At 32.0% G+C, this 16,802-nt stretch overlaps 3 protein-coding genes across 20 annotated transcripts; 2 read left to right on the top strand and 1 right to left on the bottom strand.

Moving 5' to 3' along the window:
• Positions 1-7,375: 7,375 nt before the first annotated feature.
• On the bottom strand, positions 7,376-13,591 carry LOC112286369 (uncharacterized). 18 transcript variants are annotated; one of them, XM_024528190.3, is made up of 6 exons: positions 13,411-13,567; positions 12,926-13,313; positions 11,816-12,763; positions 10,784-11,721; positions 10,555-10,592; positions 9,239-10,046 (listed from the first exon to the last, which is right to left on the bottom strand). In XM_024528190.3, exons 4-6 carry the CDS (start codon positions 11,222-11,224, stop codon positions 9,995-9,997), a joined length of 531 nt encoding a protein of 176 aa, XP_024383958.1. In that variant the 5' UTR covers positions 11,225-11,721; positions 11,816-12,763; positions 12,926-13,313; positions 13,411-13,567; the 3' UTR covers positions 9,239-9,994. The 18 variants fall into 18 exon arrangements, 16 of the variants coding, with proteins under 16 accessions (XP_024383958.1, XP_073392146.1, XP_090109249.1 ...); XR_016504743.1 differs by adding an exon at positions 7,376-8,341 and having other exon boundaries at positions 9,663-10,592; positions 10,784-12,763; positions 13,411-13,572; XR_016504742.1 differs by having other exon boundaries at positions 9,239-9,576; positions 9,663-10,592; positions 10,784-12,763; positions 13,411-13,572.
• Positions 7,732-9,307, top strand: LOC141045745 (polyphenol oxidase latent form, chloroplastic-like). The gene is made up of 2 exons (XM_073536080.2): positions 7,732-7,792; positions 8,115-9,307. The coding sequence occupies exons 1-2, from the start codon at positions 7,732-7,734 to the stop codon at positions 9,305-9,307; spliced, it is 1,254 nt and encodes a 417-aa protein (XP_073392181.2).
• LOC149988365 (polyphenol oxidase C, chloroplastic-like) lies at positions 9,378-9,929 on the top strand. The gene has a single exon (XM_090253333.1). It carries the CDS (start codon positions 9,378-9,380, stop codon positions 9,927-9,929), a length of 552 nt encoding a protein of 183 aa, XP_090109459.1.
• Positions 13,592-16,802: the final 3,211 nt, after the last annotated feature.

Genomic DNA, 16,802 nt, shown 5'->3' with positions numbered 1-16,802 from the left:
TATATAATTTAACCTCATTTGAATAAGTTATTTTATCAAATTAATATACTTACTATCTTAAAAAATATTTAAGTAAAAGACCATCTTTTCCTTAAATAATATGAATATTTATTATTGTATAATTCTTTTTATTGGTATAACATAATTATAGTTTCTAATTGGTATTTAAGTTTTAGAAGATTTTTTTAGAAGATTTAAAGTTAAAATCTTGTTTCTTTTAGATTGTTGGTTTTTGTTTTATTTTTTTTTCTTCAATTTAAAATTTTAACTAAATATAAAAAATTAAAAACCGTTTTATCTGTAATATCTGATCCAATTTTTTATTAAAATTTTTAAATAAATTTTTGTAAAATAAATTATAATTTTTGTAAAATTAAATTATATTTATCTACTTTTTACGTCTATATATATATATATATATATATATATAGATTCCAATTTCGTTTTTAAATTATAAATTTTTAATAATTTAATAATTTTAAAATTGAATAATATTAGAATAAAGTGGTTTTTAATCCAATCACTATGATTTAACATAAATACAAAAATATAATGAAAATATAAAAATAAAATAATCTATAATATAATGAATAATAATATTAATTATCTTTTAGAATAAACCAAAAATATATATAAAATAAATAAAATATTTATTATTATTTATTTGAAAGAAAAAAATTAGGTAATATTATTATTAGTTTTATTTAAGATATTTATCTTAAAGAATGTTTTGAAGATATGATAAAATATTTTTATTTATAATATAGAATAATATTAATGGCTCAGAGAACTTATGAGAATATAATTTACATCTTAATTATTAAGATTTTTTTTTAAAGTGTGATAAATTGCAGAAAATACATATATATATATATATATATATATATATATATATTTTATATTTTTAGAAGACCAAAAAAACTTGAATTAAGATAAAATTAATAAATTTTACTTTTATAACTAAAATATTATGAAAAATTAAATATAAAAAAAATTATAATTACTTTAAAATATAGCTCATTTTTAATCAAGAATTAAGATTTTATTAAAACTTATAATGTGGTGGAAGAGATGATTCAAAGTAGCCTCGAGGTTTTAATCTTATAATATTATCTTCATCTAAGATATTATGGCTTGCATAGAAATAATATTTCTTATTTCATATTGATTGCTAATCGTGCTATTTTTTTTACAGTGTTTTGTATTTTTTCCAATTTTGAATGGACCAATATATTTAAAAAAAATATAGTTTCTTAAATATCTATAATTTTTTAAAAGTATTTCTCTAAATTTTTATAATAGATTTTATAAGTTGATCTAATATTGTTTTTGTAAAATAAATAAATAAAATAAAATAAATTAGAATTATTATTTATTTGTAATCTCTCTAATATTTTTTTATTTACTTCTAACTAATTTTTTTATTAATCATTTAATTTAAAGAAGTTTCCTATTTTTGGCTTATATATTTAGATTTTTAAAAAATATGCCATGTGTCTATTAAAACTTATGCCATAAATTTCTTACTTTTAGAAAGTGGCATTGAAAGTAACTTATAATTTGATATTTAAGCTCCTAGCCTTATAACTTCTATAAAACTTATCCAAGAGCTTCTTTAGAACTAGTATATATGGAAGCAAAATTGAATCCATCTTCAATCTTGTCAACACTTTTATTATGTTCAAGTCTTAGTTCAAGGTTTTCTAGTCTTTATATATTTGGTAATAGCAAATTTAATTCTTTGCTATCTTATAATTATTTTATTTTTCTTATTATTTTTTATTTTTAGTAAAACATGAATATATTGTCTTTTGGATTTTTTTTAGATTTATGTCTTTAATACTAGCTAATAAAAAGATCTTTTAGAAGCTTTTTAAAGACCACAAGGCCTATAGCTCAAATGTTAAGTTATAAGATGCTTTTAATGCATCTTTCTAAAAGTAAGAAACTTATAGAACAAATTTTAATAGCCATGTGATAGATGTAAAAGAATCTAAAGATCTAATGTAGATATGAGAGATTTTTTTAAAGGTTATTGATGAAAATATTTCATATTAATATACTTCTACTTACTTCTATTTACTTAATTAATATTTTAATTAATTATATTAATTACCTTAAATTAATTTTATTTATATGATACACCAATTTTAAGTTATTGATAATATTTTTAAATTTAAAATATTTTATTTTTAGCCTAATATTACGAAAAATTGAAGTTATATTATATATAGGTCTTTTTAAAAACTTCCTAATTTAAAATTACTACTTATATAATGGCAAATAAACTATTTTGTTACTACTTTTGTAACTACTCTATATATTGTCACTATGAGGTTATTACTTGCCCTTCTACTCTTTCTACTTCTTTCCAAATTATGTTGATCTTTGTCTTTTCTTACTAAAAAGAATAATATAGCTACAAAGAATTTTGAATGATTATTAAAATCATTTGTGAGATTTTTATTAAAGTATTTCTTAAACGTGGTGGATTTTTTGCAAATAGTTTCTAATTAGTCCAAATGACAGTTAAGCTCCTCAAAAATAAATTTTGAGAAAAAAATGTAAGAGTAATTTATTTTATTACAATCTTAAAATTATTATCTTTATTCTTAGAAACATTTATAATAAATTTCTTACATCTGATAGCAAAATTAACTTCTTGAATTTTTATTTGAGACTTTAGTAAATTTAATAAAAACAAATTTATATTATTTATTAATCATAAGAAATTGGCTGATAGATGTAATATCATTGCATTTAAAATTTACTTTTAGTTTTAAATTTTATAAATTATTCATAAATATAGAATAATTTTTTGTTCTAAAAACTAGACCATCTTTGTTTTACTAATTAAATAATTTTTTATTTACATAGATAATATTTTTTATTAAAAAATTTATAGTATTAATAAAAAATATTATCTATGTAAATATCTAGTAGAAGTTTATTGAAACATAATTTTAATATTTGGATATTTTTTTATTAATAAATATAATTTTAGTATTTGGATATTTTTTCTTTTAGAAAAATCCAAAAAATTTCTACTTAAAAATGTTTTAATAAACTTGAGTTGAGATCTTGAATTTGGATAATTTTGTAATTGGAGGTAAATAAAGTATTAAATAATTGATAAATCTATAAAACTTACATATGTTGCTTTTTGATTTCATTTTATAGTTAATTTTTAATTTTTTGATTTATTTTTTGAATTTTGTTTTATAATAATTATAATCTTATATAAAAATTGGTTTAAATCCTAAATAAGTCTTTAAAGTTTTAGTATCAATTAGGTTCTTTTAATTCTAATTCAAAGTATATTTTACATGCTTTAATTACAAATAAACCTTATTATTTTGATGTTATGAAAAACATTCCAAATGCATTATACTTTGAAAATTTTGAGTTTATATTGTTATTTAAATAACAAATAAATTAATATAAACATCAAAATATCATAATATAGTATCAAATTTTAATCTCTTTTCAAAAACATCTAAAACATAAAAATTAGTCTCTATTATACTTTAAAATTATATTTGATGTCTTTATCTACCAAAAAATTTGATTGTATATAAAAAATATTTAAATTTTTCATTTGGATCTTTAATAATTGACTATTCTAACTTATACTACATTCTTAAAAATACAAAGTTGAAATAATAATACCAACATAATAATAATTCCAATGGTATCAATAGCAATTAAAATAATTATTTTATTCATTCCAATTTGTATTCTTTATATCTTCCATTTGTTTAAAATTTTGTTCTAATAATCAAATTAAACTATTAATAACTATTTCTTAATGTTTAAATCTTTTTAGTTTTTTTTAGTTTTTTTTATGTTTAAAAATATATATCTAATTTATTCAATTGACTTAATATTTAATTGATGAAGGTATTAAAAAACTATTATAACTTAATAAAAAATCATAATTAAATAACTACATAATTATTTTTGTGTTGACCTTGTTTTATTTTTGTATTTGTTTGTAATTATTAGTAATAATTGATGTAGAATAAGCATTTTATAAGTTCTTATTATCTTAATATTTTAAATATTACATTCTAAATGATAATAATATATAATATATTTAAGTATTTATTCTATTTAATGCTCTTATATTTACATTTTAAAATTCGTAGTTTTGATAAATTAGATAGGTAGAAGAATCATAGAATATTAAAGAATTCGATAAAATCATAAATGAAGAAAGAAGATTAAATATTAGAAAAATTGATAAAATATTAGTTTAAAAAATAATGACCTAAAACTTCTTAAATAATTGGATGTTTAATATTTTTTTAATACACTTTTTATTTTAAAAAATCAAATAATAATATTATAATTATTATTTTTTTAAACCACTAAAAATATGATTTTAAATATAATTTTAAATACATATATTTATGTATGTTTTAATTAAAAAGAAAATAAAGAAAATAATTTTTTATTAATATATATTTTTATAATAAGTATTATTAAATATATAAGACTAAAGAGTTTCAAACTAAGACTAGAAAGTAAGTATTCATAGGAGTAAAGATATTTTAATCTTATATCTATATCTATATATATATATATATATATATATATATATATTATCTAGCAATAAAATGATATATTAGGTTTTTTAAGGATTACAAGGTTTTGATACCAATTATCTAAGTCACTTATAGAAAAATATAAAATTTCTTTAAAAAATTATTATTATTACATGACACAACTTTGAGTCTATTCAATATTTAATAAACATCTCTAATGCTTCTTGAAGAAGATATCTAAGATCTTGGGTACATAATAAAATATATTTAAATAAATAATATTATTATAATTTCTTTTTTTTATTGTAATGAACATGAATGTTGATGCTGGAAAAATAATATTCATCAAGTCATCACTTTTTGAACTTTGAAAATAAAACTCCAAATGTACCATGATCAATAGTGCATTCTAATACAAGACAACTTTGTTTGTACTATCTAATAGGATTGATTGTACTAGATATAAAATGTATAGATTAGTTATTACAATATAAGAGTAAAGTAAAATGAAAAAATACACATTGTAACATCAAAGCATAATGAGGTGATTAATAAATTCCTTTTTTGATAGGAATTGATTATGCGTACACCCTCTTTTTAATCAAACAACATTATTCAACTATCACTGACTACAAGTTCAACTTAATAAAGAGGTCGATAGCTTGAGTTCAAAATTTGATGGTTCTCTCCATATGCTATTATTGGACAGCATCCACATGCTCCTTTGGACTATTCTCATGTGCACGTGATTATTAGATCTTGGATAGTTGTTATTTGTTCTTATAATAATGTAATATGTTACTCTTGCAACATTTGCTGCTGATGCACCAAAAGTTGCTCATGATGTTCTTCAACTTATTGTGAAACTTGTTTGAGTAAGTCAGGTTCTCTATCATTGGCTGCAATTGCCAGTATTTTAAGCCACTAATGCTTGAAAAAAAAGATCTATGGTTATCCTGCCAAAGGGTGATTTGAGAATATCATGAATCATATGCACATAGTGTAAGCCAAGCATGCATAGAGTTGTGGTGTTTAAGAAGTGATGAGCCTTTTTAACCTCCACTTCTACTTTCTTGAGAGTATAGTATAATTTTTTTATCACACTACTACTTAGATTGCATTGCAATGATAGATCATAGTATGTATTTAGTTGTACATAATTTAACAACAGATGATGCTTTTTTGTTGTTAAATTATAAGCATTAGTTTCTCCTAAAGGTCTCTTTGGTCACCAGATAATATGTTGAGCTACAATTTTATGGCCATGTGCCAAGCACAAAGAAGATTTAATGTATTTGGCAACTAAGTGTAGACAACCAATATTAACACAAATTCCTTGTCTACCACCACTTGCGATTGATGCTTTGTAATGAATATTCCTTTAATCTTGGTCAAAATCCAAATATAATCATTCTTTGTATCAATTTTTATAAAGCAAAAGTATGCAAAAAAAAAAATCTAGTTTATTGAAGTTATATCAATGATATGCAATAGCATTATTTTAAATTGATTTGTTTTATAAGTCAAGTCTATAAGGATCTTAAGCAAAAATTCTTGTGCTAATGCCATTGCCATAAGTGGTGCAAAAAAAAGATGTATGAGTCATCCTTTGGCATCATACTAATAGGCATGTCACACATTTTAAGTGTACAAGTCAAACTTGTAGTCAATGAGAGTTGAAAAAAGCTGTCTAATTAAAAGGGGGTGGTGTGTACTTACAAAAGGGGGTATGCCCATAGTTGGCTCCACATCACGCTAGTTCCCGGTCACTTTGTAAGCTTTGGAAGTAGGACCTGATGCACTTTCTTTGTACTGCATGAAAGAAGATGTTATTACAGCAATTGACTGGCCCCAAAAACATTTATATCACATGAATAAATGAATGTAGTGAAAATTGTTTTTGGGTGCATTGTGTGAACCAAACAAAGCTGTTTTCATTCATCAAAATCAACAAGGGAAGATTACAATAGAACATTGTGCGTCCGTCAAGTGCACATCTGCATCGCCTGCATGGCACTGAAGTCCACCATACAATGATAGTTTCACCACTCTTTTGACAAATGCACTGCAGAGCGGTGTATCAGAATTGGGCTTGAAGCTCAGCATACATTTTACTAACCAACCGACAGGTCTTAGACTTGGTACACAATGACAGTCTACCAGAAATATCCGACAGATTCGGTACCAGCTCTACAGCAGAAAAGACCCTGAGGTTAATGAAAATAAAGGAACAGTGCCATATGAACACCTCCGGAAAGGAACGCACCGCACATCAAGGTCATCGTGCACTTATTCTCAATAAGAACACCGACACCGAGGTGCCTTATTAGCTTTAGGGGATTGCATAATTTTCCTCATCTAACTGTGCGATGCTTCACACTGTAGTGTATATAATTGATGCCACATTCGGCCAATAATTTGCTAGCTCAAGCAAAGTTTGTGACGAAAACACAGTGACCGGGAACTAGCGTGATGTGGAGCCAGCGACCACGTCAGTGTTCTTCTAGTGCAAGCTGTTGTAAGTCGAATGCCTGACTGGGGCTGAAAATGAAAGAGTTGAAATCGATGTTCGCTTCTGGGTTTCACTACATCAACCGAAGTTCACTAGGAAGTCGCGACAACCTGCTTAACGAGTCGACCTCAAGACGAAGACTTGGGTCTGATCAATGCTGGACCGAGTCAAGCTGGAGATTTAGGTGACTTGCCTGAAGAAGTTTTAGACAATACTTGAAATGATGATGACATGAACGCAGAGATCGGGTGAAGCATGATTTGCATCACACCTTCGGAGAAGAAGGAGCTTGACAGCTAGAGATCACAACGATCAATTTGGAGGGAAAATCATTTGAAGATTTCGGTTGTGTCAGGTTTCGTACAGTATTATGTCAACAAGCTTAGCCTTTCATCAGATCCACTTGAGCCACTATTTACCCTAATTATTGATGTTTCTCGATTGGTTACTGAACTTCAGGGACTACATTGACGATGGGACGTTGCACCTGAACCACGAGCTGTGTATTGATCGCTGCAGATATACTATTCACCTGAAATAATAGTGGGCTTTCCAACTTAAAAATAGACCTCATGTTGAGCTATTTCAAGACCTTGCAGCAGAATATTCCATAACAAATGATAAAGTTGATTTGGTGATTTGCAAGTAATGCTGATTAACCTTGAGGCCATAATGCGAGAAGACAATGTCATTGCAAATGATCTGGGAGAATTGACACCTATTCTCTCGCCAGGTCCGGTAGTTTGGTTTTTCTGTTGGCTATTCTATGATTCATTGAAGCAACTTGCATAAATTGAGGATCTACCTACGGTCAACTCATCAGATACACTTTTCGGGTCACCTGAAGCAAGACAACCTTCAAGACAACAATGCTCGTCTCCCATCTTCAATCAGATTCCGAATCACTCTCCCCTTCTATTTCAGAGGATGCCAGCAGCAATCTAGAAATCAGTCAAGGACAAAGACAAAGCATGCGAGTCCAGTTCGTTCGAGTGTAGGTAATCTCTTGCTTCCAAGAGTAGACTTATCGTGTGAGGAGACCGATTAATAAGCAGAGATTGTTGATCTACACACTTCGGTAGAGCGTTGTCACAGCAGGAAAATTTGGAACAACAGCTACAGAAACAACAAGAAATCTCGAATTCCTCCTCAAAATATGGGAAAGTTTCAGGAGACTGGCAGTCGAAGGGAGCTTACATGTTGCAAGTTGGGAGCTCTTGTTTTGATTGTGTCTCAGATGTTGATGAGGATAACAAGCGGAACACCTGTCCCTGCTCCGATTCTACCAGACAACTGTACCAGTGAGGAGGGTTGTTGCATGCCACAGCCATACACAGGTAAGCCAGCCAGAGATTTTGAAGGCGACCTCGCCTTACCCATAAGAATCAGAAGACCAGTGCATAAACTCAACGAGTCGGAGATCGCAAGGCTGGAGAGGGGTTATAAATTGCTAAGAGAATTGCCGGACCTAGATCCCCGGTCTCTATCCAACCAAGCGAATCTCCACTGTCTGTACTGCGATAATGGAATCTATTACAATAACATGACCTGGCCACTTGAGATTCACAACCATTGGCTATTCCTTCCATGGCATCGAATGTTCTTGTATTTTCACGAGCGGATATTGGCCAAGCTCTTGGATGACGACACCTTCGCATTGCCTTACTGGAATTGGGACAACCAGTCGTCGTCGGAGGAAGCCAACATACTCCCTAGGATCTACTCAACCAACGAAACATCTTACCTACGGGACCTGAATCGCAACAAATGCGCGCAGCCTCCGAATCTTGTACATCTGAACTCAATCGGGGGTTGCACTGATAAGACCGCAGATGAGCTGCGAATCGAGAATACACAGGTTATGTACACGCAGATCGTGACAGGAGCGCCAACGCCGAGACTCTTCTTCGGAGAGCCTTACAGCTATGGCGATTCGGGTGGGTATGGTCCTGGAACGTTTGAGGATAATCCTCATGGCACTGTGCATCTGTGGGTGGGAGATCCAGACGCAGCCACTGCATTCAATGACATGGGAAACTTTGGAAGGTCTGCTAGAGACCCCGTTTTTTACACTCATCATTCAAATATCGACAGGATATGGACGATATGGAAGACGCTTCCAGGAAAGCAGAGGACGGAACCGACGCATGCAGATTTCCTCGACTCGAGATTCACTTACTATGATGAAAATGCCGATCAAGTCATTGTGAATTTGTCACAGATCATAAACACCCCGCTCCTCAGGTAACTAGCCTCATTTTTCAGTTCATTTACTTTGAAAGCTGATGAATTCCAGTCCGTATCTGAAGTTTTCCATTATGGCCAATACCAGGTATGAGTATGAGGAATCGCCAACTGCATGGGTCTCGAGAGGACAAAAACCAGGCCACGAGAAAAATGTAACCGCCTGTAATCCCCTGAGCCCTTCGCAAACGAACGCCATGATCTACACCACACCCGAGCTTGCAGCCGCCGGCACTCTCGATGCAAAACCACTAACGTTCCGAGTAACCCGTCCTGAAAGAAGCGATGTAGGAGTGGAGGTGCTTGAGATTCAGGGCATAAAAGTGGATAACACGTTACAGAGCCACTGGGGAGCTTACCTGTTCTTCCCATCAGCAGAACTGAACACGTCTGTGAGCTGCCCCGAGTTCTTCGGTACTTTCAACTTCAGCCCGCATGTCGGCCAGGCACAGGTCACCCGAGATCTGGTGTGGAGAGTGGGTATTCGGCAGAAGCTCATCGATCTAGGAAAAGACGACTACGATGATATTGTTGTGACGCTTGTACGATTCGGGCCAAGCATACAGCAGCTTCAACTTGGTGGTACCCAAGTCCTTTACGACACCAGTCCGACTACGCTGGATTGAGTCTGAAACCTACCATGGAAAATCACTGCCTTCATCTGCATCGCCGTGAGGAGCTTAGTTTATCTTCATTGAACAGGTTCTGCGGCAAGTCTCAAACTCGCCTCTGCAATGTGGAATCTGAAAACAAATTTTCGCAGTCTTAGTGGCAAACTATCATACCAGATTCAGGATAAGTGTTAAATTGGCCGACCCACTTGGAAATCTTATGGGAGCTGACTACATGTGGACAATCACAAGCAGTAAGACTCTGCATTACATGACAAATGTAATGATCAGGTGAATTTCGGTCTTGTGTTGTGTAACTGATCAGCAACATTAAAGGTTTTCGTTGACTGTGTTCATGTCAGCAAGACTGCATAGCTATTCAGCTGTGCAAGTTTCAATAAATTGAAAAGTAAAGAAAAACAGAAGAACTGTGAAAATACTTGCATGGAATTGGAACCATTAACTTTGTTGTTTTTTTTTTCTGTTGTCGGCCATGTGGGTTAACGCACCCACTGAATTACTAAGCAGCAGGAAAATGGTACTTGAAGATACACCCCAAGTACAAGTCTGGGAAGAAACCCTGTCCTGCATGATTGAGTCGTATTCTAAAAGCACTAGACACAGGTTTAATGTAATGTACCTGTACTCCAGGTGCAAATACGACCATGCCCAGATATCCTGTTGACCACATGAATGTGAGAATAATACATTTATGTATTCTCTTATTAATACTATTGAATCTCTCGTTTTCATTTTCTTCCTTGATACCAAGTGAGAATAATATATTAATGTAATATTGTTAACCATCTCTTTTTTAATAGTATTGAGTCTCACATACATAATTGTGATGTTGTCCACGGTAATGTTACCTGTCGGTAATCATTTCTTGAGCTGCCGTTTATGTCACTGCAGCTATCAGGTCTTGTGGGCGCGGCTCTTGAAGGAGGCATGTTTGAGTGACTATAAGACCGAGTGCTTCCATTAGGCACTGTATTTAAATTGGACCATAGTTTTTGCTCATGTTTGTTTGTCCCACAGGCTCGCTCTTGGGTCTCGTATTTACCACTTGAGATTGGAAATGATCCACCAAGATGCTCACTACTATTGTCAAGTTCATAGGATCTAGGGGTCATGCTTGATATCTTCAATTGACCCACGTCGGCAAAATATGCTTGAGCATCGTACTTGGAACCGTCGTACGTTTCAAATTCTGATATGTATTCTGAGCTATGTCGTGGTTTTAGATCCTGATAGAGGCCACCGTTCTTCCCTTCGCTTTCCAAGGCTTTCACAACGTGTTCATTCAACATGCAAAAACCAGTCAGCCTTCAAAGATAAGACAGACGCATAATACGAGACCCTATGCAATTGTAGTAGATGTTCATGATACTCAACACTAGCAGGTCTTTTGAAGCTGGTCCTGTCCCATCTTGGGTCGCTTGTTGGCCGTCTGGCGGACGCATGATGCAGCAACCTTGATCTTCCAGAACGTTTCTTTGAGGTCATACTCACGGCCCAATCTAAGATCAACAAGCTCGTCTAAGTCTCCATCCTCCAATGCTTCTGTCATCAATGGCTGTGCCAATTACACCAGGCTTATCGTCCCATTCAGATTCCTTGTATCAACAGGCTTTCACCCAGTGATAAGCTTTAACAACGTTACACCAAAGCAGTAGACTTCTGACTTTTCTGTCAACTTGCCACTCTGAGCATATTCAAGCGCATTTATCCAAAGGTTTCCATCATACGAGTTTTAAACATGAGTGTTTGTGTCGGACGCCGGCTTAGCCAACACAAAATTAGAAACCTGCAACAAAACCCAAACATAGTCATAAGCAGGTGTCTGCTACAATAAATTATTCAAGTACGCATATCAACATGCAAGTATCATGGAACACTACCTAGAGAGGAAAATCGTAATTGAAAAATTGAGACAGTTGTCAAAAAATTAAACTTGAGCTCCATATTTGTCATCCAAACGTATGCTCGAAGACTTGATGTCACGATGTATAATAAGGGGATGACAATCTTCATGAAGGTATGAAGACCCGTATTTGGAGCAGGGACAGACGCCACAGGCGTAACACTCCCCGTTGTACGAGTGACCGACATTTTTTTATCCTACTACAGTGTTATTGCAGCTGCTGTTCAGGCTCTGCACAACGCAAACTTGAGTACCAGAATCCTCTCTGAGCAGATGAGAGATGTTTCAACTAATCTCCGTATGGGTAGAGTTCATCGTTAGTACTCACGAGATTGAACAAACAACTTTAATTGATACCAGTAGAAAGAGGTCCGGTAATCCATTGGCCGTTCTGATTTCAAAAATATGAAAATGAGCCGTAACGCACAAAACAAAGTACTATGATATACAAATTCTAACACATTTCGTTGTTTAAACCACATTGTACTAGGGATTAAGTTGCTACACTTTAAAGATCCTAAATAAACGTCGGAAAATCTCTTCTTCCTCAATCGATTGCACCTCATGACTTACACTTGACCAAGTAATTGAAATGGATTGCACTGCTTTGATCCATACCCAAAGCAAGAAAATATTTTGTTCCAAGAGCATCACCTACAATGCTGTTAACCTAACGACGGAGTGTGCCGCATGGCCGATTCAAAGCTGCCACACCAAGAATTTCAGCAGTGTCCTTCATGTCATCAGCCGAACACTACCCTCATTTATTCCCAGTTCGACGCATCAAGCGCCGTGGATTTCAGTGCCTCGACATCAGTGAAAGTACAACAAAATTCTGAACACCGTTCAGATGACATGATACTCCTGTCAATCGTCGTTTTTCAGCAACGCTCATCACCATCGCACATTAAAGCTCACAACCACACTGCACGACGAGGCGATTCGAGAGATGATGATTACTGGGTGAAGGAACAGATGAACCGAACCCATTTGGTCCTTTTCTCACACTGAAAATAAGGAAAAGATCACATTTCATTTTTGAAGATAGAGGAAATTGAAAACAGAATACTTGTAACAGAAAGAGTACCTAAGAAAAAAAACCAAGGCATGCATAACTCTTCCAATGCACGGGCACGATGCGGGCACTGATTGTAAACGAAACTGCATCAACTAAATGTTGCAAGTACCAAAGGAAACCTACCTACCAGAGACTGCTAATCACTTCAAAAATGTCGAAGCTTCACTCTCGCCTCTTCCCCTAACTCTAAAGCTAACCTGTCGTCTAAAACTGCTGCAATACTCCACACACACAGCTACTACAAAGCACCTTCCACAGAAGCGCAGCAAACTCAAGCTAAACACCACAAGCTCACCCACCAAACCCGCATGTCTTGGACTTGACTCAGGAAACGCTTTTGAGATACCCAAGCCCATCTCAATGCCAACCAGACTACAATCACCAACGTACTTCATCACTGCAAGAATTCCAATGCCATCTTAACACACCAAAAAAACCAGTCAAAAGTTGGTAAGAAATTAACAAACTTGCCACACAGGAGCTGAAGCGTTCACCTCAATGCAGAGAGCGTCCATTTTTCCCACTGGAAGCTTCACAAGTGCATCATTATCAATCGACTTAAAGTCCACAGAGAAACTGCAACTAACTGTAATGGAGGTCGCATTATATTCAATTCTTCACACCACACCATCACCCCTAGCGGAGTTTAAAACTGGAAGGGGTGTGGTTCTGAATGGACTGCACGACGTAGAGACTGGGATGGATCTGAGTTGCAGTGAGTGACAGAAGAATCGACGATTTTGGAACAAGGAGTGAGGAAAAGGACAACCACGACTTTTTCTTTTCTTTTCTTAAGTGTTTATTTATTTATTCATAATTAGAATGTTTGTTAACTTAGTGTTGGTTGCATCAATTATAATTAGAATGCATCTCTTAAATCAAATTAACACTTATCTTCATGTATATTGTAAAAATTTTATTTATTGCAATTAGATGTTAATAAATATTAATTTATAAAATGGAATTTAATCAACATTTTATGAGCAATAATTACAGAATTATAGGCTTTACGTTTATACTTTATTTTTATAATATAGGTTAATAAATATTTTTTAATTTATACTTTTAAATAAAAATAATTCCAATTATAAAACATATCTTGTATTTATTTTATTGAAAGTAAGAGATTGTATTGTGTTATCAAAGTAGCATTTTTAGAATCTAAAGATTATTTTATAATTTTATAATACTAAAGATTAAATACATGTAATATTTGAAGTTTTTATATGTTATAATTTCCACAAAATTTAAATACAATTCTTAGGAAAAAAATTAGAGAAATACAAATAACATTATTAAACATGTTAGTAAAGATCCAAGTTCAAATATCAATGTATCATCTATATATTAAGATCGCTCAACTAGACAAGTGCGAGGAGACAAGTGGTGTCTCTCCTTCACCCCATGTTCCCCACTTTGTTTTCATCAAAAAAACTTCACGTTATCTGGAGTTTACAAGCCTTTAACAGAATTGATAACTTGCTATTTCGAGATGTTTTGTGTGCCGCCTCCTAGGCTCAGAGCATTCATCTCGAGTGATGAGTGAATGGGAGAGCAAGTCGTAGTCGCTACGCATTGCAGGTAGATAGAGAGCTCTATATGACGGTATCGAGCTGCTGCGTCCAGCTGGCTGGTTGGCTGGATGTCGTCGTGTGTGGATGCGTGGCAAAGCACTGATGCAAATTGGATGGTTTGGAGATAAGCCAAAGAAAGATCCATGGCTTGATCATCATGAATGTTGATGCAGCTGGGAGTAGGGAATGCAAGGGATTCACCACACTGATCTTAGTGGTTCAATGAATTCTTCCAGTTGGATCTTCTCTTACTTCTCTTATTATTATTATTACAAGTGAATTTTATTGCTTGATGATCTTGAATGCTGGTGCCGCTGGGAGTGGATGCTGCTGTAGCTCTTGCCGCGGTGTTGGAAGCTAATCCAGTGCACATCTCAAGAGATAAGCCGTTGTAGGCAGAAGCCACACCTGAGGAGGTAAAACACAATTACACTTGAGGAGGTAAAACACAAGTCAAGCAAGTTTCTAAGATTTTGTTTTTTTATATTAGTTTGTTTTATGGGTATTGATTTTGTTTGTGCCTTCTGTTGTAGGTTTTGTCAGATGGTGAGAAGAGGCCATTGCATATGATCAGTATTATTTTACAAATAATTAAATTGTTGACAAGGATATTTTGGGCCGTCTTGCTACAATATTTTTATGACAATCAAGCAAATGAATTTATTTGCAATATTTTTACTAAAATCTAAGTTCACTTACTCTAGCCATGTCAAATTTATTTTTAATTCTTCATGTGAATGATGCCCATTTGAAAACTATTTAATCCAGGAGGTCATTTGGAGGCATTGATATTTATTATTCTAGTTGAATTCATTTTACTAAAAAAAAAACTCTTTGACTTTATTATGATTGACATTGAGTTTCATTTTTAGGCCATCTTGCTCTAGAGCAAGCAAATGAATTCATTTGCAATATTTTTCTAACAATCAAAGCCATGTCAAATTTATTTTTAATTCATGCCAAAATTATACTTTACAAATAACAAGCTGCTAGTAATTGAAAGATTAATTAAATTGTAAAGTTGATTGAGAGGAAAATTCGAGCAATTATTATTTTTTAATTCTTTGGAGTGTAGGCATGAAGACTAAAAAAGAAGAATCACAACTTTTTGCAAGCCTTCAATAATTTACCATAAATAGAAGATTTTTTTGCTTGACTTTTTTGATTCTATACTGCAGGCATTTTACATCGTTTGGCTATCAACTTTCCTTCTTTTATAACAAAAGCTAGGATATTTTTATTAAATACAAGTTTATATAAGGATTTTATAAGAAATAAAGTCATTTTAATATTTTAATATTTTTTATCTTTATAGTTATATTTATAGTTTTTATAGTTTTCATATTATATTTATTATATTACATTTTATATTGTATCTTCATTATAAACATAAGTTCTTGAGCAACAAAGTTTTATTGGAATTTTACAAGTATTGTTAACTACAACAAGAATTGTTGTACAAAAATTAAATTGTAAGAATTTCATTTCCTCCTCTTATATGAGAATTTTTATATTCAACTTCATATATATAAATAGCTTGTTATTTGTAAAGTATATTTTTGTACATAAATAAATAATGATATATTTTTTAATAAATATTATTTAGTAAATAAAGAATTAAATATTTATTATTATATTTATTTATTTTGATTTATAAAATATAAAATTTTAGAAAAATAGAGCTTTTTGTTGTAGCAAGTTGTTGTAAAATATATATAATTATAATCAGTAGGGATACATACATGTAGAATATTTTTTGTTAAAGTATTTTGTGGCATTATAATTTAACTAATTAATCTATACACATTCATTTTTATTTTACAAGTACTATGTAATTTTGCTAAAATACTTGAATAACAAGGTTTTATTAGAATTTTATGGAGGTACAATTTAGATAACTCCAATTTTATGGAGGTACAAGCTTACTCCAATTCTTTAGTGAAACCCGTGCCATTGTGAATGGTCGAGCTTTAACAATGAATCAAAGAGCAATTGCTCAATGATAGTGTAGGAAACATGAGAGAACACAAAGAGAAGCTGAAATAGTTATAAATACTGAAGCCACTCGTACAGCTATGAATGGTCCAGCTTTAATAATAAATCAGAGAGCAATTCCTCAATAATAGTATAGAGAATGTGAGAGAGCACAAAGAGAAGCTAAAGTAGTTACAAGTATTGAAACCATACATAATCTAGGAAGGATGAATATTTTGTGTCTTCATTGTAATGCATTATATTGGTTTGATGAACATTTAGCCTGGTTGCTAAGGAAGTTGCCATTATTTGGACAATGTTGTTGTCAAAGAAAAGTT

This window comes from Physcomitrium patens, chromosome 9, assembly GCF_059467195.1.
Source record: "Physcomitrium patens ecotype Gransden chromosome 9, ASM5946719v1, whole genome shotgun sequence".
Classification (NCBI taxonomy): Eukaryota; Viridiplantae; Streptophyta; class Bryopsida; order Funariales; family Funariaceae; genus Physcomitrium; species Physcomitrium patens.
Note: the sequence above shows the minus strand (reverse complement) of the source record. Positions and strands in the feature narration are given on the sequence as shown.